The 24,763-nt window shown below is 69.3% G+C and overlaps 1 protein-coding gene across 3 annotated transcripts; it reads right to left on the bottom strand.

Moving 5' to 3' along the window:
* Nucleotides 1-830: 830 nt before the first annotated feature.
* On the bottom strand, nucleotides 831-24,589 carry ACAP1 (ArfGAP with coiled-coil, ankyrin repeat and PH domains 1). Of its 3 annotated transcripts, none has more exons than XM_084616274.1 (23): nucleotides 24,567-24,588; nucleotides 22,893-22,946; nucleotides 18,847-18,904; nucleotides 17,131-17,250; nucleotides 16,219-16,272; nucleotides 15,922-15,980; nucleotides 14,978-15,161; nucleotides 13,899-13,943; nucleotides 11,797-11,892; nucleotides 7,916-7,990; nucleotides 6,694-6,806; nucleotides 6,394-6,445; nucleotides 6,077-6,177; nucleotides 5,745-5,856; nucleotides 4,786-4,991; nucleotides 3,974-4,043; nucleotides 3,639-3,733; nucleotides 3,203-3,369; nucleotides 2,719-2,903; nucleotides 2,518-2,627; nucleotides 2,233-2,343; nucleotides 2,065-2,114; nucleotides 831-1,593 (listed from the first exon to the last, which is right to left on the bottom strand). In XM_084616274.1, exons 2-23 carry the CDS (start codon nucleotides 22,943-22,945, stop codon nucleotides 1,493-1,495), a joined length of 2,217 nt encoding a protein of 738 aa, XP_084472400.1. In that variant the 5' UTR covers nucleotide 22,946; nucleotides 24,567-24,588; the 3' UTR covers nucleotides 831-1,492. The 3 variants fall into 3 exon arrangements, with proteins under 3 accessions (XP_084472400.1, XP_084472401.1, XP_084472402.1); XM_084616275.1 differs by lacking the exon at nucleotides 24,567-24,588 and adding an exon at nucleotides 24,369-24,541; XM_084616276.1 differs by lacking the exons at nucleotides 6,077-6,177; nucleotides 6,394-6,445 and having other exon boundaries at nucleotides 24,567-24,589.
* Between the last annotated feature and the right edge of the window lie 174 nt (nucleotides 24,590-24,763).

Below are 24,763 nucleotides of genomic sequence, written 5' to 3'. Positions count from 1 at the left end.
TGCGTGAGGTTTCGGGGGGTGTGGCTGAAAGAGGCTACGGAGACGTTGCAGCTGTGGGGCGTGGGGACAAGCGGGGACTCCTGGGTTCTCTCCCTGGCTCTGAGAGGGGAGTGGGGGCTGGTGGGTTAGAGCCGGGGGGCTGGGAGGCAGGACTCCTGGGTTCTCTCCCCGTGAGAGAGGAGTGGGGGCTGGTGGGTTAGAGCTGCGGGGGCTGCGAGCCAGGACTCCTGGGTTCTCTCCCGGGCTCTGGCTGGGGAGTGGGGGCTGGTGGTTAGAGCAGGTGGGGGGCTGGGAGCCAGGACTCCTGGACCCTAGTATCCCGGGGAGCAGGAAGGAACAGTGAACCTCACTGTCACCTGGAGATCTCCACACTCCTGTGGGGGGTGCAGAAGGGGCAATTTGGGTGGGGTACAAGAGGCATGTGGCAGGGCTGGGGTGAAATTCACCAGCCCCCCACCCCCAGATTTGCACCCGGGGGGCTGCCCCATGCCCAAGGATCCAAGCTCCCGGACGCGCCCACCTGGGAACGCCCGGGAGTGGGGTAGGTGCTGCCCCCTCCAGCCCCAAGGGTGAACCCAACGCTGCCCTCTAGGGGAGGAGACACATGGACAACGCCGCCACGTGGTGGGAGATGGAGAAACAGGCGACGAAGCTACAGGATCCCCGTGTCACCAGCCGCCCCGCCCCAGAGGTGGGCGCATCTCAGCACCGGGCCAGGGGTCCCTGTGTAAACCGCCGCCCCGCCCCAGAGGTGGCTGCATCTCAGCGCCGGGCGAGGGCTCCCTGGATAACCAGCCGCCCCGCCCCAGAGATGGACGCAGGAGTTGATATTCCAGCCTGGTCTGTTTATTGCATGCCAGCTTTGTACAGCTGCCCGGATCTCCCGCTGCTTCCGCAGTGGGGCGGAGAAGGGGGGGCTCCTCCTTCCCTTCCCTTCAGAGATGGGGGCCCCCCACTCAGAAGGAAGACATCTCAACCGGAGGAGGGGGGCCGTGTGCGTGTACATTGGGGGGGGTTAAAACAACAAACAGGGAGGGTGGTCCCATAGAAACAATAAATAGGACGGGTGCGGATATGAGATTAGCCCCTGCCCCATAAATGGGAGGGGGGAATCTGGGGGCCAGAAGGGGGGCCAGGGAGAAGCCCCTCCCCATAATGGAGGTGGGGGAAGGATAAGCCCCTGCCTTATAATGAGGGGGCGATCTGGGGGCCAAAAGATCAGCCCCTGGCCTGGGATAGGGGGCAGGAGTGGGGGTGACAGGAAATCGGCCCCTACCCCCTATTACCTCTTACCCAAGAGTCACATCAAAGCAGCAGAAAAATGGGGGGCAGTAATTAACAAGGCAGCCCGGGGCTGGGGGGAGGAGTCCCCGCGGCATCGCTGCCCCGCCCAGCCGGGGAAGGGGGAGGAGCCAGGAGTGGGGGAGGGGATTCTCCCCCCTCCCCCCCCCGACAGACACATGAAAGGCGATGGTGGTGGCCCCCCTGGGGGCTACAGGGTGGTGAGTTTCAGGTCGCGGCGGGTCAACTTCTCGGGGTTGTCCGACGCCATCAGGGAGAAGTCCCGGAAGATGTCGAGGTAGGTCTCGTCGCCTGGGAGGGCAAAGGGCGTAGGAGTGGGGCAAGGTGCCCCCCCAGTCCCGCCCCACAGCCCCCCGCTAGCCCAGCCCTGCCCCCCCAGCCCTGCTGGAGCCCCTCACTCCCACCCCACAGCCCCCCGCTAGCCCAGCCCTGCCCCCCAGCCCTGCTGGAGCCCCTCACTCCCACCCCACAGCCCCCCGCTAGCCCAGCCCTGCCCCCCCAGCCCTGCTGGAGCCCCTCACTCCCACCCCACAGCCCCCCGCTAGCCCAGCCCTGCCCCCCCAGCCCTGCTGGAGCCCCTCACTCCCACCCCACAGCCCCCCGCTAGCCCAGCCCTGCCCCCCCAGCCCTGCTGGAGCCCCTCACTCCCACCCCACAGCCCCCCGCTAGCCCAGCCCTGACCCCCAGCCCTGCTGGAGCCCCTCACTCCCGACCCACAGCCCCTGCCAGCCCAGCCCTGGGCCCCCAAGACAAGACACCCACCTGACTGTCCCTGCGCGACCTCCGCCTCCCGCATCTTGGCCAGCCGCAGCCTGCAAGGGGGTGGGGGGGGGGCAGAAAATGAGACAAATTCCCCTCCCCCTCCACCAGCACCCCCGCCTCCCCCCCCACCCGCCATCCCAACCTGGGGGGGGGGAGCAGGGGACTCACAGGGTGACGATGTCAGCGTTGGCCGTGTCTATGGCGATGGAGAGCGGTTCCTTCCCCTCCATGTCGACCGCATTCAGATTGGCCCCCCGCTTGAGGAACAGGCAGGCCAGCCTATCAGAGAGCAGAGCCGTGAGAGGCGGGTGGGGGAGCCAAGGTCCCCCCTCCAGGCCGGCAACACGGCCCCGGCCCTGCTTAGCTTCGCCGCCGGTGCATCCCCGGGGTGGCGGGCGCCACGCCGCCATCTAGTGGCCAGGTGAGGGACAGCAAGCCCCCCGAATCACCTACCCGGTGTGGCCCAGGATGGTGGCGTGGTGCAGGGGCCCCCGCCCGGCGCTGTCGGCCTGGTTGACGTTGGCTCCGTTCTGCAGCAGGAACTCGCAGGCCAGCAGGGAGTTCTGGGGACGGGGAGAGGCGGAGTGAGCCGGGGCACAAGGGGTTAATGCCCCCCCCCCAGCTAAGGCCCCCCCCTCCCCGCCCCCCGCCTACCGCGGCCACGGCCCGCAGCAGCGGGGTCCGGCTGTCCTCGGCGGCGTTGACCCAGTTGACGTCGGCGCCGTGGGCCAGGGCGTCGGCCATGGTGGGCAGGTTCTGGTGGCCAGCGGCCCAGTAGAGCAGCGCCCCCGGGTGGAGGCTGCGCAGGTCTTCAGGGGGGGAGCCGGCCTCCCCTGGCTCTGGAACGGGGGGGGGGAAGTGTGGGGGGGGGCATCAGGGACGGGGGAGCCACCTGGCCACGTCCACCGGGCTACACCCAGGCCCCAAGGCGTCCCCCTGCCCAGCTGCACCCACCCCAGCTATGTGTCCCTCCCCCCCACAGCCGCACGCCACCCCCCCTCCCCGGCTCTGCAGGGGTGGAAGAAGGGGGCTGGGTTAGACACAGACAGACATCCCCCCCCCCCGTAGCCCTACACTCACCCCCCCCCCACAGGATTCCCTCCTCCCCAGGATCTTAACCCCTTCCCCTGTCAGGTACCTGCGGCCCGGCCAACGCTGCCCGGTTTGGGTTTGAGGGGGGGCTTGGGGGGCCGGTCCCGGTCGAGGGGTCCCCGGCGCCCCCCCCGGCTCAGCCGTGCCTCCGGCAACTTGGTGATGAATTTCTTCTCCACGTATTTGGCCCGGATCCAGCTCTCCTTCTCCGCCCTGTGGGGTGGGGGGGGGTGAGACGGGGCAGCCTCTGCTGGTGCGGGGGGGAGGACACAGCCTTGTGGGGGCGTTTGTGGGCGTGTGGGGGAGGGGGGTCTCATGATGAGCAGCTGGGCTGGGGGAGGGGCCAGGAGGTTCGGGGGGCGCTGCGGAGGGGGGCTGGAGAGGGCGGGGCCAGGGGGGGGCACCACTGGGAGCTGACAGCCTGGAGGAGGGGCACGGGGAGGGGGCCGGAGGGTTCAGGGGGGCGCTGGGGGGGGGCTCACCGGGAGCAGCCGGGCTGGGGTCTCTTGACCGTCATCTCGTCCACACGCGCCTCGTAGATGCGGTTCAGGGCTCCGTTCCCCAGCTCGCACATCAGCTGGGGGGGGGAGGGAAGGGACACACACGGGGGGGGGGGGGTCACAATCCAGATGTTGACCCCCCCCGGGCCTGACCCCCATCCCGTGGCCCAGTGACCAGACCTTGCAACCCACCAACATGGGGAGGGGGTGTGACTCCACGGGCAAACAGCCCCCCAGGTCACCCCCTGCCCTGCCCCCCTTAAGCCCACCCCTCGTGAGACACCCCTCAGGCGGACACACCCCCCCCACACCGTTACCTTGACGAGCTCCGGCTCCCAGGAGTCGAGCGTCAGGGAGCGAACCTTGGAGAAATGGACCCCCAGGCTCCTGCGACAGAGGGGGGGAGGAGTCAGCCGGGGGGGACTCAGAGGGGGCCCCCCGGCTGCCCCCCAAGACCCATATGCGCCAGAGCTCTCGATGGCCAGGCTGGGGGGCTTGGGAGGGGGGCAAGGGGAGGTCAGGGGGCAGTGGAGGGATGGGGGCGCAGTGAGGAGCCAGTGGGGTTCGGGGGGAACCGGTGGATGCCGGAGCACTCGATGGACAGGGTGATGCCCAGGCTGGGGGAGATCGGGGTTCGGGAGGGCAGTGGGGGAGCAGGGGGAGATCGGGGTTCGGGAGGGCAGTGGGGGGCTCGGGGGGCTCCGGGGGGGATTCGGGGGGTACCAGTGGATGCCAGAGCACTCGATGAACAGGGTGATGCCCAGGCTGGGGGAGATCGGGGTTTGGGAGGGCAGTGGGGGGCTCGGGGGGCCCCGGGGGGGTTAGGGGGGGACCGGTAGATGCCGGAGCACTCGATGCACAGGGTGATGCCCAGGCCGGGGGAGATCGGGGTTCGGGAGGGCAGTGGGGGAGCAGGGGGAGATGGGGGTTCGGGAGGGCAGTGGGGGGCTCGGGGGGCTCGGGGGGCCCCGGGGGGGGACCGGTGGACGCCGGAGCACTCGATGCACAGGGTGATGCCCAGGCCGGGGGAGATCGGGGTTCGGGAGGGCAGTGGAGGAGCAGGGGGAGATTGGGGTTCGGGAGGGCAGTGGGGGGCTCGGGGGGCCCCGGGGGGGCCCCGGGGGGGTACCGGTGGATGCCGGAGCACTCGATGCACAGGGTGATGCCCAGGTTGATGCTGGCCCACTCGGGCGCGGGCTCCCGGCAGTCGCAGCACTGCGCGTTCCCCTCCAGCCGCTGCACCTGGTCCAGCACCCGCTTGTCCCCGCCCGCCCGGGGGCTCCGGCCCCACGCCTCCAGGGTGCCCCCCACCAGCGAGGCGGGGCGCTCCGGGTGCTGCGGGGGGGCGCGGAGTTAGGGGGCTGGCTGGGCTCTTCGCTCCCGGCCCGCAGCCCCCCTACTTCCACGGCGTTCCCCGCTCCCCACCCGCAGCCTCCCTTCCCCCACGGCGTCGCCCGCTCCCCACCCGCAGCCCCCACATTTCCCCACAGAGCCCCCTGCTTCTTCCCCACAGACCCCCCATTCTCCAACAGCAGCCCCCCCCACCCCCGACCAGATAAGGGGTCTCCAGCTGCCTCTGGCTGAAGGCCAAGGCCACGGGGGATTTTGGGGGGTTCCCGGGGGGGGGTCCGTACCTGGCTGGGGGGCTCATCCCAGAGGCTGAGGCCATGGGGGAGTTTAGGGGGTCTCCGGGGGGGGGGCCATATCTGGCCGGGGGCCTTGGCCTGCCCCTCGCTGAAGGCCGAGGCCATGAGGGGGGTTGGGGGGGGTCCCTGGGGGGGGTCCATACCTGGCCGGGGGGCTTGGCCTTCCCCCTTGTCGAAAGCCGAGGCCATGGGGGGGGTTGGGGGGTCCCGGGGGGTCTGTACCTGGCTGTGGGGCTCGGCCCGGAGGCTGAGGCCATGGGCGGGTTTGGGGGGTCCCCGGGGGGGGCCGTACCTGACCGGGGGGCTCGGCCTTCCCCCTTGTCGAAGGCCGAGGCCATGGGCGGGGGTTGGGGGATCCCGGGGGGTCTGTACCTGGCTGGGGGGCTTGGCCCGGAGGCTGAGGCCATGGGGAGGTTTGGGGGGTCCCCGGGGGGGGCCGTACCTGGCCGGGGGGCTCGGCCTGCCCCTCGCTGAAGGCCGAGGCGATGCTGTTCTGCACGGCCATCAGCCAGGCCTGCTGGTGTTTCTCCGAGTCGGCCTGCAGCATGCAGCTCCTGGGGGGGGAGGGAACGACATGGGGCATTTGGGGGGGGCTCCGTGGGACCCCCCCTTCCCCCCCCAGACAGAGGGGGACGGGAGGCCCGGCCTGAGCAGGGGGAGAGAAAGCTGGTGATGGGGGGGGCGGGGCTGGGGAGGTGCAGCGGGTGGAGGCAGGGGCTTGGCACCGACGCGGGGGGCAGTTGGGGGGCAGCGGGGTTGGGGGGCAGGACTCACTTGGAGGGGGACACGACTTCGAAGCAGAAGCGCCGCTCGTGGTCGGGGCAGGGTTTGACGGTGCAGAGCCGCAGGTCCTCCACCACCACCGTCAACGCGTCCTGGGGGGGGGCAGAGAGATAGCACCCCATAGCCCCCCCCAACCCTCTGCCTCCTGGGGGGGGCAGTGAGGAAAGCCCCCCCGCCCCACCCCTCTGCCCCCCGAGACCAGCCGCCTCCCCACCCTTCCTTTGCACCCCCAACTCACCCCTGGCCGGGCCCCGTCCCCCCGACCCCTTGGGGCCCCCCCCAGCCCCTCCACAAAGGCCCCCACTCACCTTGGCCCGTTTCTGATAGACCAGCTGATTGCTCTGGATGGAGAACCAGCGCCTGGCGGAGAGCGGGGGGGCTGTCAGTGGGGGGAGAGGGGTTCGGGGGCCACAGCCCCCTGCCTGGGGGGGGAGTGCCATAAGGGGGCGGGGGGGAAGGAAGTGGGTCGGGCGGGGGGACACGGGGGTCTTCGGGCCCCCCCCGGACAGATGTGGATGTGCACCGGGCAGGGGAGTGGGGAGGGGCGTGGGGGGAATCGGGGGGGGGGGCGTGGGGGGAATTGGGGGGTAAAGAGGGGGGTCTCTGACCTGCTCCACGTCTTGAAGGCGTTACTGGCTCGCTTGTAGAGGTACCCCTCCATCACCACCCCGTCCGGCGCCTCCCCGCGGCCCTCCAGCACCGCCTCGTCCTGGGACAGGTCCTGGGGGGGGCGGGCCGTCACTGGGGGGCACGGCCCCGCCCCACCCGCTCCACGGCCTCGCCCCGGGCCCCCCAGGACCCCGCCTGCCCTCTTCACAGCCCCCGCCCTGGGCCCGGGCCCCGCCTCCCCTCTTCACAGCCCCCGCCCCCAGCCACAGCCCCGCCTCCCCCCCAGGGCCCCGCCCCCAGCCACAGCCCCGCCTCCCCCCCAGGGCCCCGCCTGCCCTCTTCACAGCCTCCCCCCCCAGGGCCCCGCCTGCCCTCTTCACAGCCCCCGCCCTGGGCCCGGGCCCCGCCTGCCCTCTTCACAGCCCCCGCCCCCAGCCACAGCCCCGCCTCCCCTCCAGGGCCCCGCCCCCAGCCACAGCCCCGCCTCCCCCCCAGGGCCCCGCCCCCAGCCACAGCCCCGCCTCCCCCCCAGGGCCCCGCCTCCCTTCTTCACAGCCCCCGCCCTCGCCCCGGGCCCCGCCCCCAGCCACAGCCCCGCCTCCACCCCAGAGCCCCGCCCCACCAGCCCCAGCCAGGCTCCTCCTCCCATGGTCCCGTCCCACCCCCTGCAGCCCCGCCTCCACCCCACTGAGCCCCGCCCCCAGTTCACTGCCCCCAGCCCCCACCCCACCTGCTGCAGCCCCGCCCCCACCACCAAGCCCTGCCCCCCTCAGCCCCACCTGACCGCCCCCAGTCCTGCCCCCCCCCACGCCAGCCCCACCCACGCTAGCGCCTACACCCCACCCACACCACTCAGGGCCCCGCCCCTCCACCCGCAGGGCCCCGCGTCCAGCCCCTCTCCCCTGGGCCTGGGCCTTGCTCCCCCACCCCAGCACCGCCCCCACCCACCCCAGACCTCGCCTCACCAGCTGCTGCCCCATATCCAGCCCTGGCCCCAACCCACAAACCCCCAGGGCTCACCCCCCATCCCGAGCCCTCACCCCCGCCCTCTCTGGCCCAGGCCCCACCCCTCCAGGCCCCAGCCACACCCCCGACCACAGGCTCCTCCCACTGCCCCCCATAGCTCTCTCCCCCCAGAAGGCCCCGCCCATACCCACCCACCGGAGACCCCCCTCCCCCCACACCTGCCCCCATCCCCTGCCCCCCAGCCTCTCCCCTCACCTTCTGTTTGATCATGATGTGTCTCTGCTCCATGTCCCGCTTCTCCCGCGCCGACTCCAGGACCAGCTGGTGCAGCTGCAGGGGCGGGAAGGACGGAGGGTGAAGTTCCCAGACAGCCCGTGGGGGCCCGGACTCCTGGGTTCTCCCGCCGGCTCTGGGAGGGGAGTGGGGGCTGGGGGGTTAGAGCAGGGGGGGCGGGGAGCCAGGACTCCTGGGTTCTCTCCCCGGCTCTCGGAGGGGAGTGGAGGCTGGAGGGTTAGAGCGAGGGGGGGCTGGGAGCCAGGACTCCTGGGTTCTCTCCCCGACTCTGGGAGGGGAGTGCAGGCTAGTGGTCAGAGCAGGGGGCCTGGGAGCCTGGACTCCTGGGTTCTCTCCCCGGCTCTGGGAGGGGAGTGGGGGCTGGGGCGTTAGAGCAGGGGGGGGGGAAGCCAGGACTCCTGGGTTCTCTCCCCGGCTCTGGGAGGGGAGTGGGGGGCTGGTGGGTTGGGGGGGGGCTGGGAGCCAGGACTCCTGGGTTCTCTCCCCGGCTCTGGGAGGGGAGTGGGGGCTGGTGGGTTAGAGCGAGGGGGGGCTGGGAGCCAGGACTCCTGGGTTCTCTCCCCGGCTCTCGGAGGGGAGTGGGGGCTGGTGGGTTAGAGCGAGGGGGGGCGGGGAGCCTGGACTCCTGGGTTCTCTCCCCGGCTCTGGGAGGGGAGTGGGGGCTGGGGCGTTAGAGCAGGGGGGGGGAAGCCAGGACTCCTGGGTTCTCTCCCCGGCTCTGGGAGGGGAGTGGGGGGCTGGTGGGTTGGGGGGGGGCTGGGAGCCAGGACTCCTGGGTTCTCTCCCCGGCTCTGGGAGGGGAGTGGGGGCTGGTGGGTTAGAGCGAGGGGGGGCTGGGAGCCAGGACTCCTGGGTTCTCTCCCCGGCTCTCGGAGGGGAGTGGGGGCTGGTGGGTTAGAGCGAGGGGGGGCGGGGAGCCTGGACTCCTGGGTTCTCTCCCCACAGCATCTGCGCGTGGCATTTGAGTCCTGTTGATTTTTCCACCCTCCCCTTAACATCTGGGCTGCGAGGGGAGCAAGCCTGCATTCCCCCCCCACCCCGCCCCAGCAGGAACCCCCCTAAGCCGGGGGGGTCAGAGGTCACCGAGCAGGAAACCTGAAGTGAAAACAGGAAGCGGCCGAGCGAGTGTCAAACTTGGCAGCTGCTGTAGTTGGCTCTGGGGGGGGGGATTGTTCTTGTGAACACCTCCCCCCACAGCTCCTCGATACGGGGGTGTCTGATTCCCCCATAGCCCCCCACTACATGCCGACCAGGCGGCCTATGACCTCCTGCCAACAGCCCACCCCCGACACTGTATCCCCCCACCACACACACTAACCCACCAGCCCCCGCTCCCCGCCAGAGCCGGGGAGAGAACCCAGGAGTCCTGGCTCCCAGCCCCCCTGCTCTGACCCACCAGCCCCCGCTCCCCGCCAGAGCCGGGGAGAGAACCCAGGAGTCCTGGCACCCAGCCCCCCCCCCCAACCCACCAGCCCCCCACTCCCCTCCCAGAGCCGGGGAGAGAACCCAGGAGTCCTGGCTCCCTGCCCCCCCTCGCTCTAACCCACCAGCCCCCACTCCCCTCCGAGAGCCGGGGAGAGAACCCAGGAGTCCTGGCTCCCCGCCCCCCTGCTCTGACCCACCAGCCCCCGCTCCCCTCCCAGAGCTGGGGAGAGAACCCAGGAGTCCTGGCACCCAGCCCCCCCCCCCAACCCACCAGCCCCCCACTCCCCTCCCAGAGCCGGGGAGAGAACCCAGGAGTCCTGGCTCCCAGCCCCCCTGCTCTGACCCACCAGCCCCCGCTCCCCGCCAGAGCTGGGGAGAGAACCCAGGAGTCCTGGCTCCCAGCCCCCCCTGCTCTGACCCACCAGCCCCCGCTCCCCGCCAGAGCTGGGGAGAGAACCCAGGAGTCCTGGCTCCCTGCCCCCCTGCTCTGACCCACCAGCCCCCACTCCCCTCCCGGAGCCGGAGAGAGAACCCAGGAGTCCTGGATCCCAGCCCCCCCTGCTCTGACCCACCAGCCCCCACTCCCCTCCCAGAGCCAGGGAGAGAACCCAGGAGTCCTGGCTCCCAGCCCCCCTGCTCTGACCCACCAGCCCCCACTCCCCTCCCAGAGCCAGGGAGAGAACCCAGAAGTCCTGGCTCCCAGCCCCCCCTGCTCTGACCCACCAGCCCCCACTCGCCTCCCAGAGCCAGGGAGAGAACCCAGGAGTCCTGGATCCCAGCCCCCCCTGCTCTGACCCACCAGCCCCCCACTCCCCTCCCAGAGCCGGCGAGAGAACCCAGGAGTCCTGGCTCCCCGCCCCCCTGCTCTGACCCCCCAGCCCCCACTCGCCTCCCAGAGCCGGGGAGAGAACCCAGGAGTCCTGGCTCCCAGCCCCCCTGCTCTGACCCACCAGCCCCCACTCGCCTCCCAGAGCCGGGGAGAGAACCCAGGAGTCCTGGCTCCCAGCCCCCCCCCCAACCCACCAGCCCCCCACTCCCCTCCCAGAGCCGGGGAGAGAACCGAGGAGTCCTGGCTCCCCGCCCCCCTGCTCTGACCCACCAGCCCCCACTCCCCTCCCAGAGCCGGGGAGAGAACCCAGGAGTCCTGGCTCCCAGCCCCCCTGCTCTGACCCACCAGCCCCCACTCCCCTCCCAGAGCCAGGGAGAGAACCCAGGAGTCCTGGCTCCCCACCCCCCTGCTCTGACCCACCAGCCCCCACTCCCCTCCCAGAGCCAGGGAGAGAACCCAGGAGTCCTGGCTCCCCGCCCCCTGCTCTGACCCACCAGCCCCTGCTCCCCGCCAGAGCCAGGGAGAGAACCCAGGAGTCCTGGCTCCCCACCCCCCTGCTCTGACCCACCAGCCCCCACTCCCCTCCCAGAGCCAGGGAGAGAACCCAGGAGTCCTGGATCCCAGCCCCCCCTGCTCTGACCCACCAGCCCCCACTCCCCTCCCAGAGCCAGGGAGAGAACCCAGGAGTCCTGGCTCCCCACCCCCCTGCTCTGACCCACCAGCCCCCACTCCCCTCCCAGAGCCAGGGAGAGAACCCAGGAGTCCTGGCTCCCCGCCCCCTGCTCTGACCCACCAGCCCCTGCTCCCCGCCAGAGCCAGGGAGAGAACCCAGGAGTCCTGGCTCCCAGCCCCCCTGCTCTGACCCACCAGCCCCCACTCCCCTCCCAGAGCCGGGGAGAGAACCCAGGAGTCCTGGCTCCCAGCCCCCCTGCTCTGACCCACCAGCCCCCACTCCCCTCCCAGAGCCAGGGAGAGAACCCAGGAGTCCTGGCTCCCCACCCCCCTGCTCTGACCCACCAGCCCCCACTCCCCTCCCAGAGCCAGGGAGAGAACCCAGGAGTCCTGGCTCCCCGCCCCCTGCTCTGACCCACCAGCCCCTGCTCCCCGCCAGAGCCAGGGAGAGAACCCAGGAGTCCTGGCTCCCCACCCCCCTGCTCTGACCCACCAGCCCCCACTCCCCTCCCAGAGCCAGGGAGAGAACCCAGGAGTCCTGGATCCCAGCCCCCCCTGCTCTGACCCACCAGCCCCCACTCCCCTCCCAGAGCCAGGGAGAGAACCCAGGAGTCCTGGCTCCCCACCCCCCTGCTCTGACCCACCAGCCCCCACTCCCCTCCCGGAGCCGGGGAGAGAACCCAGGAGTCCGGCACCCACCTGGCCGAGGTGGGCCCGGAGGCCGCGGGCGCAGGCTCCCCGGGGCGGTGACATGGTCTCCGGGCAGAGGAGCCCCCGGGCCCCGCGCCGCCGGCCAGGATGTGCGCGCCGCGTCCTGGCTGCTGCATGGCTCCCGGTTGGGAAGTCCCCGCCCCCCCCATCTCCCCGCCCAGACCTGCCCCCCCCGTATCCCCCGGCCCCCCCCCAGGTCCCCCACCTGGTCGCCCAGCTCCTTGCGGTATTTCTCCAGCTGCTGGGCCAGCCGGTGCCCCTGCTCCAGGCAGCAGGCCTGGGCGTCCATCAGGGCCAGCATCTGGGGGGCAGACGGGGGGGGTCACAGCCGGGCTACGCACCGACCCCCACCTAACCCGCCCTACAGCCCCCCTTCCTGCCCCCTAGGCACCGCCCCCACCCTACAGCCCCCCATCCTGCCCCCTACGCACCGCCCCCACCCTACAGCCCCCCATCCTGCCCCCTAGGCACCGCCCCCACCCTACAGCCCCCCATCCTGCTCCCTACGCACCGTCCCCACCCTACAGCCCCCCTTCCTGCCCCCTACGCACCGACCCCACCCTACAGCCCCCCATCCTGCCCCCTACGCACCGTCCCCACCCTACAGCCCCCCATCCTGCCCCCTAGGCACCGCCCCCACCCTACAGCCCCCCATCCTGCCCCCTACGCACCGCCCCCACCCTACAGCCCCCCATCCTGCCCCCTAGGCACCGCCCCTCACCTCGAGCCCCCCCGAGCTCCCCCATCCCACAGCCCCCCTTCCTGCCCCCTACACACCGCCCCCACCCTACAGCCCCCCATCCTGCCCCCTACACACCAACCCCACCCTACAGCCCCCCATCCTGCCCCCTACGCACCAACCCCACCCTACAGCCCCCCATCCTGCCCCCTACGCACCGCCCCCACCCTACAGCCCCCCATCCTGCCCCTTACGCACCGATCCCACCCTACAGCCCCCCATCCTGCCTCCTACGCACCGCCCCCAACCTACAGCCCCCCATCCTGCCCCTTACGCACCGATCCCACCCTACAGCCCCCCATCCTACCCCCTAGGCACCACCCCTCACCTCGAGCCCCCCCGAGCTCCCCCATCCCACACCCCCCCTTCCTGCCCCCTACGCACCGACCCCACCCTACAGCCCCCCATCCTGCCCCCTAGGCACCGCCCCCACCCTACAGCCCCCCTTCCTGCCCCCTACGCACCATCCCCACCCTACAGCCCCCCTTCCTGCCCCCTACGCACCGTCCCCACCCTACAGCCCCCCTTCCTACCCCCTACGCACCGCCCCCACCCTACAGCCCCCCTTCCTGCCCCCTACGCACCGTCCCCACCCTACAGCCCCCCATCCTGCCCCCTACGCACCGTCCCCACCCTACAGCCCCCCATCCTGCCCCCTACGCACCGATCCCACCCTACAGCCCCCCATCCTGCCCCCTACGCACCGCCCCCAACCTACAGCCCTCCATCCTGCCCCCTACGCACCAACCCCACCCTGAACGCCCACCCTGCCCCCTACGCACTGCCCCCCAGCCTGAACCCCCATCCTACAGCCCCCCTTCCTGCCCCCACCCCGAACCCCCATCCTACAGCCCCCAGTCCTGCCCCCTATGCACTGACTCCCACCTGAGCCCCCAATCTCACAGCCCCCCCTTCTTGCCCCCGAACCCTGCAGCCTTACAGGCCCCCCTTCCTGCCCCCCTGAACTCCCCACGCTGGACCCCACCAAGCCCCCCATCCCATAGCCCCCCCATTCCTTCCCCTAAGCACTGCCCCCACCCCACAGCCGCCCATCCTGCCCCCTCCGCACTGTCCCCCACCCCGAACCCCCCATCCCAGTCCCCCCTTCCTGCCCACTCTGCATTGCTACCAGCCTAACCCCCATTCCTCCCCCACCCCGAGCCCCCCACCTCACAGTACCCCACCACCCCCACCCCTGACCCCAATACTGCCCACCCCGATACACATGGATCCTCCCAATCCCTCCCCTACCCACCCCGATGGGCCCCCCACATGCCCTCCTCACAAGCACATTCTGCCCTCTCTGCCCTGCTCCCCAGATCTCTTCTATCCCTCCATCCCCCTGATGGCCCCCCAATGCCCTTCAGAGCCCCCCACGCACTGCCCAGCCCCCCCAGATACAGACTCTCCAGAGCTCTTCTCTCACACTCACCCTGCCCCCCAGAGATCTCCTCCCCCACAGACACCAATCCCTCCACAGCCCCCCTGCCCCCAGAACCCCCCACCCACCTCTTGCCCCCCACAGGCCCCCCTCTCCTCAGTGTACCCCCTCCCATCACCCAACTCACAAATTGCAGGATCTCAAACTTCTTCTTGGACTGGATCACGTTGATCTGGGGGGCAGGGGAGAGGACAACTCTATGGGTCAATTCTGGAGAGAACTGGGGGGCTGATCCCCCCCAGAAACCCTCCCCCCAAAGCTCTCCACGCCCAGCTCTGTCCCCCATCCTAGGAAGCCCCCGAGCCCCCCTATAGACACCCCCCAGTTCCAGAGACCCCATCCCCTCTCCTGCTCCCCCAGTTCCAGCCCCATCCCAGGACTCTCTGCCCCCCATATTCCCCCACCCCACACCCCTCCCTCTTCCCTGCCCCCCATATTCCCCCACCGGTTCCAGACTAGGGTTGCCAACTTTCTATACACACAAAACCCACCCCTCCTCTGAGGCCCCGCTCCCACTTACTCCATTCCCGCCCCCCCCATTCACTCTCCCCACCCTCCCTCATTTGCTCATTTTCACTGGCTGGGGCAGGGGGCTGGGGTGTGGGAGGGGGATCAGGGCGGGAACAGGGGGTTGGGGGGGGAGTGAGGGTTCCAGCTGGGGGTGCAGGCTCTGCGGGGTGGGGGGCAGGGATCAGAGGTTTGGGACTGAGGGGTTCAGAGAGCGGGAGGGGGGTGAGGGCTCTGGCTGGGGTGCAGGCCCTTGGGTGGGGCTGGGACCGAGGGGTTCGGAGGGCAGAAGGGGGATCAGAGCTGGGGCAGGGGATTGGGGTGCAGGGGGTGTCAGGGGTGCCGGCTCCGGACGGCACATACCTCAAGCGGCTCCTGGAAGCAGCTGGCATGTCCCCCCTCCAGCTCCTACGCTGCCCCGTCCTCAGGCACCGCCCCCACAGCTCCCATTGGCCACGGATCCCAGCCAATGGGAGCTGCAGGGGCGGCGCTTGGGGCGGGACCAGCGTGCGGAGCCCCCTGGCTGCCCCTCCGCAGAGGAGCCGGCTGGGGAAACATGCCGGCTGCTTCCTGGGAGCCTGCCAACCCCACTGGGCCGCTGACCGGCCCACTCAATGGCCCGGTGGGTGGTGCTGACCGGAGCCGCCAGGGCTTTTGGACACACCTGATCCCAGACACATACACATGCCCGGTGCCCACCTGGAGCACATAGTCCAGGGCGCGGCTGCGGGCGCTGGTGCGGGCGGTTTGCAGGGCCTGGGCAGCCTCCTCCGCCTCGTGCTGCTTCCGACGCGGCACCTCGGCGTTGTGGTGCAGGGCGCTGGCCAGCCCCTCGCTGCCCCGCTCAAACTCCTTCCGGGCCTCCTTGAACCGCTTCATGTCCCTGGAACAGTGGGGGGTCAGGGGGAGCCCCGAAACCACCCCCACGAACTCAGACGCCCCAAACCCGGCCCCTCGCTGCCCCGCTCGAACTCCTTCCGGGCCTCCTTGAACCGCTTCACGTCCCTGGAACAGCGGGGGATCGGGGGGGCCCTGAAACCACCCCCACGAACCCAGACCCCCCAAACCCGGCTCCTCGCTGCCCCGCTCGAACTCCTTCCGGGCCTCCTTGAACCGCTTCATGTCCCTGGAACAGCGGGGGGTCAGGGGGGGCCCTGAAACCACCCCCAGGAACCCAGCCCCACCCCAAACCCAGCCCCTCGCTGCCCCACTCGAACTCCTTCCGGGCCTCCTTGAACCGCTTCACGTCCCTGGAACAGCAGGAGGTTGGGGGGGGCCCCTGAAACTGGCCCCCTGCCCTCCCAAACCCAGCCCCTTGCTACCCCCGTAACCCAGAATCAGCACCCCACCCCCCCACCCGAGAACCCAGCCTGCCTCCCCACCCCCAACCAGCCCCCAACTCCAGATCCAGCCCCCTCCCGGAACCTCCCGCCCGCTGCCCCGCAATCCAGGCACCTCATCCTGAATCCACTCAGCCCCCCCAGATCACCAGGGCACCCCCACAATGCCCCCCCTTCATTCATTTCAACCTCTCACCCCCTAACCATCTACCCTGCCCCTCCCCAAAACTTCTCCTCCCAGCTACCCCCCTGGGAAGTTCCCCCTCCATCCTCCTACGCCCCCCAGCCCCCCCAAAAACTCACTCTTTCACCAGGGTATGGATGTGATGCCGGGACGACTGCTGGGTGCTGTCCAGAAGCTCCTGCAACGAGCCAGGAAAAGGGGGGGTGTCAGAGATTGGGGGGCTGGGGAGAGAGGAAGGATGGGATCAGAGATGGGGGGCTCAGTGGTCAGAGATTGGTGGGAGAGAAGCCTAGAGCAGGGAGGAGGTGGGGGCCAGCTGGGAGTGGGAGGAGTCAGAGGTGTTGGGGGGCGAGGCCCAAAGCAGGGGTGAAGGGGGAGCTGGAAGGTGAGCGGGGGTGTGGGGGGGGGTCTCTTACCACTTGGTTGTCAAGCATTTGGTTGAGGCTGTCGGAGAATTTTTCCAGGCACTCCTGGGGGGCAGAACAAGGGGGAGACGGTGAGTGAGGGGCCAGCAGGGCCCCCTCCCCAAGCTGCTGTGTGTCCCTGCCCCTGCACTGTTCCCCACCCAAGGGGATTCCCCAGCCCCAAGGCCAAGTTCCTCCTCTTTGCACCGCTCTCTGCCTTAAGAGAGAGAGTGTAATGTGGCAGGGAGTTCCCCAGGCTACAGAGAACCCGCAGCAATGCAGCTCAATGGGTCACCACAGCACCCCCTAGCGTCACACTGGGGGTGGGGGATGAGCACCCTCAGCTCTGCCCCCCAAGTCCCCCTAGGGGAGCTGGGAGACGGGACTCACCCCCCACGTGTGATCAGTATTGCATTGGTGGGGGGGGGAGGGGGGACTGAAGCACCCCCCAGCCCAGCTGGCTCAGGGCCCCATGGGCGACAGGTGATGGCCCAGGCGGTCCCACAAGTGGAGCCCCCCAGATCAGACCAACGCCCACCCCAGCCCCAGATCCCCCCTAGCCCCGCTGGATCAGCCCCATGGGCCCCCCAGCCCAACCCCACAGGCTCCTCCAGCCCCAGATCAGATCCATGCCCTCCCCAGCCCCAGATCCCCCTGAATCACCCCCTCCATCCCTCTCCAGCCCCAGATCATCCCTGGCCCCCGCTGGATCAGCCCCATGGGCCCCCCAGCCCAGCCCCACGGGCTCCTCCAGCCCCAGATTCGTCCCCAGATCAGACCCACAGGCCCACCCAGCCCCAGATCCCCCTGAATCAGCCCCATGGGCTCTTCCAGCCCCAGTCCAGCCCGACGGTCCCCCCCCCGCAGCCCCAGGTCCCCCTGAATCGGCCCCCCCCCCCCCGCCTGGCCGGGTGGGAGACTCACGCTCATCATGGTGTCCCCCTGGGCGTGCTGGGAGAGGTCGCGCACCCCGCCGACAAAGGCCTTGCTGGCCACACAGTACTGACGCCCCGAGTCCAGCATGGCCCCACAGAGCTTCAGCAGCTGCCGGGGAGACGGGGGGTGGGGGTCAGCCACACGCAGCCTGGGCCCCCCCGGTACCTTCCCCCCAATACTGAGTGCTGACGGGGACTCTCCCCGCAACCAGTGCCTCCCGCCAGCGCCCCCGAAGCAGCCCCACCCTGCCTCCTGATCTAGCCCCCCAGAACCTGCCCCCTGCCCTCCATCCAGCCCCCAGAACCAGCCCCCAAACTGCCATCCAGCCCCCAGAACCTGCCCCCCATCCTCCCTCCAGCCCCCCCAAACCAGCCCCAACCTCCATCCAGCCCCCAGAACCAGCCCCACCCTGCCTCCTGATCTAGCCCCCCAGAACCAGCCCCAGCCTCCATCCAGCCCCCCCAGAACCAGCCCCACCCTGCCTTCAAATCTAGCCCCCCAGAACCTGCCCCCGCCCTCCATCCATCCCCCCAGAACCAGCCCCACCCTGCCTCCTAATCTAGCCCCCGCCTCCATCCAGCCCACCCAAACCAGCTCCTGCCCTCCATCCAGCCCCCAGAACCTGCCCCCTCCCTCCATCCAGTCCCCCCAGAACCAGCCCCACCCTGCCTCCTAATCTAGCTCCCCAGAACCAGCCCCCCAACCTCCATCCAGCCCCCCAGAACCAGCCCCCCAACCTCCATCCAGCCCCCCAGAACCAGTCCCACCCTGCCTCCTAATCTAGCCCCCGCCTCCATCCAGCCCACCCAAACCAGCTCCTGCCCTCCATCCAGCCCCCAGAACCTGCCCCCTCCCTCCATCCAGTCCCCCCAGAACCAGCCCCACCCTGGCTCCTAATCTAGCCCCCCCGAACCTGCCCCCCACCCTCCATTCAGCCCCCAGAACCAATCCCCCAACTGCCATCCAGCCCCCCAGAACCTGCTCCCCAACCTTTATCCAGTCCCCCTGAACCAGCCCCTGCCCTCCATTGAGCCCTCAGAACCAGCCCCGCCAACCTCCATCCACCCCCCCAGAACTAGGCCCCCCACCTCCTAATATAGCCCCCCCAAACCAGCCCCCTGCCTCCCATCCAGCCCCCAGAACCTGCCCCCCAACCTCCATCCAGCCCCCAGAACCAGCCCCCCCAACCTCCATCCACCCCCCCAGAACTAGGCCCCCCACCTCCTAATATAGCCCCCCCGAACCAGCCCCCTGCCTCCCATCCAGCCCCCAGAACCTGCCCCCCAACCTCCATCCAGCCCCGCAGAACCAGCCCCTCCCTCCCTCCTAATCTAGCCCACCAGAACCTGCCCCCCAACCTCCATCCAGCCCCCCAGAACTAGGCCCTCCCTCCCTCCTAATCTAGTCCCCCAGAACCAGCCCTCCACCCTCCATCCAGCCTCCCCAAACCAGCCCCCCGCCCTCCATCCAGCCCCACATCCAGTATCCAGCCCCACAAAACTAGCCCCCCAACCTCCATCCAGCCCTGTGATCCAGCCCCCCCGTCCTCCATCCAGCCCCCACCCTCCATCCAGCCCCCAGAACCAGCCCCACCCTGCCTCCTGATCTAGCCCCCCAGGACCTGCCCCATGCCCACCATCCAGACCCCCAGGACAGCTCTGTGCAATCAGGACGCCTGGGTCCCCTCCCCTCCCCCCACCTCACCTTCTCCAGACGAGTCTCCAGCTCAAAGACATCACATTCCACCCCCTCGACGGCAGCCCTGGGGGGGCAGGATGGGGTTAAAGGAAGATCTGGGGGTCGCTAACAGCCCATCCACACCCTTCCTCTGCATGGGGGGGCGCTTTGTCATCCTAGGGTCACCCCAGGAATCGCTGGAGCGGGCACCCCGTGGCAGCAGGGGAGAGGGGTCAGCTGCGGGGCCGGGGACTAGGCTGGTATTGGGGTCCATGGAGGGGGGCGCTGGGGAAGGGATCAGGGTCCCAGGGGACAGGGAGGGGGGGCTGCCTAGGGGGAGGGGTTAGCAGCTGGGGGGGGAAGGAGCAGAGGGCAGGGCTGGGGGGGGCATGCACCGGGGGGGGCTCGACTGCTGGGGGGGCCATTTGGGGGCCACAGGGAGGGCAGGGGACATCAGGGCTCATTAGGAGATGGGGGCAGAAGGGACTGGGGGAGGGGACTCCTAGGGGTGTCAGGGCTCAATGGGGTGGGGGGGCTCCTGGGGGCATCAGGGGTCAATAGGGCAGGGGACAGGGCTCCTGGGGGGGTCAATGGGGGATGTATTTTTTCAGGGGGTGGGGTGTAAATCGGCGGCACCCATTCCCTCACCACCCCCCCCTCCCCAGGAGCCGCCTCTCGCTCTCCCTTGCGGTTGCTTCTTTCCGGCCTGGCCCTGCTACCTCCATCAGCCCCACAACCGCTTCCTGTCACCCCCCCCGCCGTCGCCCGGCAACCCCCCCACACTGGTTACCATGACGGCATGGACCGGGGCGGGGGGAGGGCAGGGACAATTTTGGAAATGGAAAACATAAAGCCTGCAAAACCACCCATGACGCGAGGAGAGAGGATCATGGGAGACGAGCTTTCTGGGGCAGGGGCCTGTCCCCTCTGGGGGGCGCCGGCTCCCCTCCAGCCCCAGGGGGGCAGGGAATGGGGCAGGGGCCTGTCCCCTCTGGGGGGCGCCGGCTCCCACCTGGCCCCAGGGCGGGGACTGGCTGACTTAGGGGGCCAAGACAGCTCCCAGCTGTCCCAGCATGCACTGGGGGCCTCGCGCCCTCCTCCAGCCCCCCCAAAAAGAGGGGGGTGTGAGGGAAATGGGGGATTCTCTGGGGTTGGGGCTGATCTTGGGGGGAGGGTCCCTCTATGGGACGATCTAACCCTAGACAGCCCTATCTCCGCACTGGTATCAGGGGTGGGGGGGCTGGCTGGGAGAGAGAGACACCCCCCCCCCCAAGGGGGACATGGTGTGTGTGTTTGTGTGTGTGTGAGAGACACACAGCCAGGGGGACACAGGGGGGTGTGTGTGTGAGAGAGAGAGAGAGATACACACAAAAACAGGGGTACATGGGGAGTGGGGGTTGTATGAGAGAGACACGGATGGGGGGACACAAAGGGGGGGTGAGTGAGAGAGACACACAAAGCCAGGGGTACACAGGGAGTGGGGTGGGGTATGAGAGAGATACAGCCGGGGGGACACAGGGGTGTGTGTGTGTGTGAGAGAGAGACACACAAAAACAGGGGTACACGGGGAGTGGCGGGGGGTATGAGAGAAACACGCAGGGGGGGACACAAGGGTGTGTGTGTGTGAGAGAGAGACACACAAAAACAGGGGTACACGGGGAGTGGCGGGGGGGTGTATGAGAGAGACACGGATGGGGGGACACAGGGGTGTGAGTGAGAGACAGAGACACACAAAGCCAGGGGTACACGGCGAGTGGGGGGGGGTATGAGAGAAACACGCAGGGGGGGACACAAGGGTGTGTGTGTGTGAGAGAGAGAGATTCAAGACACACACCCACAGAAGGGGAACAGGTGCGTGTGTGTGAGTGTGAGACAGAATGAGGGATTCCCCCCCCCCGGAGGGTCACAGATCCCTGGGGGGAGGGAGGGTGTAAGCTACGCCCCATCCCCAAACCACATCGGGGCGTGGGAATGCAGCTCGGGGGCTGAGGGGGGGTGTAAGCTATGCCCCATCCCCGTGCTTGGCACCCGGCTGCAAACCCCTCCCCGCCCCCTGGTGCTGCTGGGCCCCTGATCCCTGGGGGGGGGGCCATGTGGGTCCGTCTGTTTGTCCACTGTTCCCAGGGCCCTGATCCCTGCGGGGGGGGCCGTGTGGGTCCATCCCTCCATCCCCTGCCCCCAGTGCCCTGATCCCTGCGGGGGGCCGTGTCAGTCTGTCCCTCTGTCCCCTGCCCCCAGGAACCCTGATCCCTGTGGGGGGCCATGTGGGTCTGTCCATCCCCTGCCCCCTGATCCCTGTGGAGGGGCCATGTGGCTCTGTCCCTCCGTCCCCTGCCCCAGGGGCCCTGATCCCGGGGGGGGGCATGTGGGTCTGTCCGTCCCTCTGTCCCCTGATCCCCATGGGGAGCCGTATCTGTCCGTCCCTCTGTCCCCTGGGCCCGTGATCCCCATGGGGGGAGCCCTGTGTGTCCGTCCCTCCATCCCCTGCCCCCAGGGCCCCTGATCGCCACGAGGGGGGAGGGGGGGCATGTGTGTCCCCTCTATCCCCTGGGCCCGTGATCCCCATGGGGGGAGCCCTGTGTGTCCATCCCTCCGTCCCCTGCTCCCAGGGCCCCTGATCCCCACGGGGGGGGGCATGTGTGTCCCCTCTATCCCCTGGGCCCGTGATTCCCATGGGGGGAGCCCTGTGTGTCCATCCCTCCATCCCCTGCCCCCAGGGCCCCTGATCCCCACGGGGCGGGGGGCATGTGTGTCCCCTCTATCCCCTGGGCCCGTGATCCCGATGGGGGGAGCCCTGTGTGTCCATCCCCTGCCCCCAGGGCCCCTGATCCCCACGGGGCGGGGGGCATGTGTGTCCCCTCTATCCCCTGGGCCCGTGATCCCCATGGGGGGAGCCCTGTGTGTCCATCCCTCCATCCCTCCATCCCCTGCCCCCAGGACCCCGATCCCCACGGGGCGGGGGGCATGTGTGTCCCCTCTATCCCCTGGGCCCGTGATCCCCATGGGGGGAGCCCTGTGTGTCCATCCCTCCGTCCCCTGCCCCCAGGGCCCCTGATCCCCACGGGGGGGGGGGGCATGTGTGTCCCCTCTATCCCCTGGGCCCGTGATTCCCATGTGGGGAGCCCTGTGTGTCCATCCCTCCATCCCCTGCCCCCAGGGCCCCTGATCCCCACGGGGCGGGGGGCATGTGTGTCCCCTCTATCCCCTGGGCCCGTGATCCCGATGGGGGGAGCCCTGTGTGTCCATCCCCTGCCCCCAGGGCCCCTGATCCCCACGGGGGAGCTGCGTCTTCCCCGCCCCCAGTTGCTCATCCTCCCCAGCCGCAGCTCTGGTTTCCGGCCCTCTGGGTTGCGCAGCACCTTGCGCACCGGCTGCTTCCTGCCCCCCCTCGTCCCCGCTTCAGGGTGTGTGTGTGTGGGGGGGGAATCTCGTGCCACGTGGGCTCACTGGTGTCTGGAAGACACATGCAGGAAATTGGCTGTGAGCAGGAGTGGGGTGCAGGGTGTATAGGGGGGCAGGGAAGGGCAGAAGGGGTGGGAGGATGGCTGATGTGTGCCGGGGAGGGGGGACACCTGGAGAGGGGACGGGGTGAGTGGAGAACTAAGGGGGCGTGGCATAGGGGGCAGGTGAGGGGTCACCTCACAGCCCCCCAGTACCCCTCCCCAAGACAGGGGATCTCCCCGCACTTTCACGCCAGGGGAGATGGCTCCCACCATCCCAGCGACCCTCTACCTCCCGCGAGATTAAATTGGGGGGGCTGTTTGGCCGAGGGGTTCCCCAACAGCTCAACCTGCCCCCCCATATAACCTCATTTGCTAACCCCTCCCCCGAAAATAAACCAGCATTTACAGGGGGCCAGGTCCCAGGGGACACACTGCTCCAGCCCCCTACAGAGCCGGGGAACCACCCGGGGACCGCTTGGCCCCAAAGCCAGAGGCGCATGGAGAGATGCGTAAAAGCGCACAAGCTGCCCTGGGGAAGGGGAGGCTTGAGACCGGGGGGGGGGGGGGGGAGAACAGGACCGGCACCGGGACCGAACCGGACTCCCCGCCCCAGCGCTGCGAGAGACCCACCTGAACCGGGGAGAGTCCTTGAGACACTCCTCGAAGTCCAGTTTCACCGTCATCCTGGACGGAGGAAGAGAACCGGCCACTGAGGTTCAGGCTCCCCGGCCCGGCCCGGAGAAGGCTCCTCTTGGGAACAGAGGCGAGAGCAGCCCCGGAGCGCGCCGCGCAAGGAGCCACCGACCGATACCAGCCAGAGCGCCGGGCTCCCCGGCGGCCCCGCCCTGCGCCCCGCCTCGGGGAGGGGTCCCGGGGCGCACGGGGGGGGCGCCGAGCCCGGCTCCGCCTCGGGGAGGGGTCCCGGGGCGCACGGTGGGGGGCGCCGAGCCCGGCCCCGCCTCGGGGAGGGATCCCGGGGCGCACGGGGGAGGTGCCGAGCCCGGCCCCGCCTCGGGGAGGGGTCCCGGGGCGCACGGGGAGGCGCCGAGCCCGGCCCCGCCTCGGGGAGGGGTCCCGGGGCGCACGGGGGGGGGCGCCGAGCCCGGCCCCGCCTCGGGGAGGGGTCCCAGGGCGGATTAGCTACTCTCCAGGGAAGTGCTGCGTTTTCCGTCTCTTGGGGGCTGATCCACACCAGATGCCTTTTCTGGAGGATGCTTTAATCCAGAGTAAATGGGTGGGCTCCATACAGGGGGGAAGAAACTGAGGTTCCCTGCCCTGTGATAGGCAGGTGGGGGCAGGCTAGATAATCTAGAGCAGAGGTGGGCAAACTACGGCCCCGGGGAGCAGGGTCGGGGGCCACTCCCACTGGGGTCTCAGAAGCAGCAGCATGGCCTCCCTCCAGCTCCTAGGTGTAGGGGCAGCCAGGGGGCTCTGCTCGGCAGGCTACCCCCACAGCTTTTACTGGCTGGGAACTGGAGCCAATGGGAGCTGCAGGGGCCATGCCTGCGGACGGGGCAGCGTGCAGAGACGTCCGGCTATGGCTTGGAGCCGGAGAAGGGACCTGCCACTGCTTCCAGGAGCCACATGAGATAAACGCCGCCCGGAGCCTGCACCCCTGAGCCTCCCCCCTGCACCTCAACCCCCTGCCCCAGGCCTGATCCCCCTCCAAACCCCTCGATCCCAGCCCAGAGCACCCCCCCTGCACCCCAAACCTCTCATCCCCAGCCCCACCTCAGAGCCCACACCCCCAGCCAGAGCCCCCACCCCATGCCCCACACCCACCCGGAGCCCCCTCCCGTGCCCTGACCTCATTTCTGGCTCCACCCCATAGCCCTCGGGCCAAAAAGTTTCCCCACCCCTAGGGAGGCGTCCGACCTAAAAATCTGTGCCTCTGGGAATTAGCAGCCATTTTGGGTGCACCAGTTACTGGTCTCCCCAGCAGGTCCTGCATGGAGTGACACCGAACTCACGAGCCACTCACGCTAGTCTGAAGGCGGGCTCAGCTCCGCCAATTGTTATGTTTGACTTTCATTGTTAGCGGTAATGAGCTATTATTTGCACCACTCAGTCGAGTTTATGCCAACTAATTTTCGGAGTGCTACTTACTACTGGGCATAACGCTGGCCGGAATGGTCCCCTTTCTATGCCGACAGTTCCACCCACTGATCTGCACGAATTATTATCCACGCTAGTTAGTCATTTGCACTAATTATGTACAGGAGGGATGGGCCCCCCGTGGTTATTCTCACCCACGGCTTGCACTCATTATTTGCACGAACGCACGGACTCGTTTCACTTTATTACCGTGGGGTAACACGAGGCAGCCCCGAGGGAACCGTCCACCTGCTGTGATAGGAGGCCGCACGAGGAGCGGAGTTGTAAGGGGGAACTCCTAGAGTTAGCGACCTGCACCTATTATAATTGCGCCCACCCCTCGCGCGAACGGAGCGCGCCCACCCCTCGCGCGAACTTAGCGCGCCCACCTCTCGCGCGAACTTAGC

This window comes from Lepidochelys olivacea (genome assembly GCF_965140295.1).
Source record: "Lepidochelys olivacea isolate rLepOli2 genome assembly, chromosome: 28".
Lineage (NCBI taxonomy): Eukaryota > Metazoa > Chordata > Testudines > Cheloniidae > Lepidochelys > Lepidochelys olivacea.
Note: the sequence above shows the minus strand (reverse complement) of the source record. Positions and strands in the feature narration are given on the sequence as shown.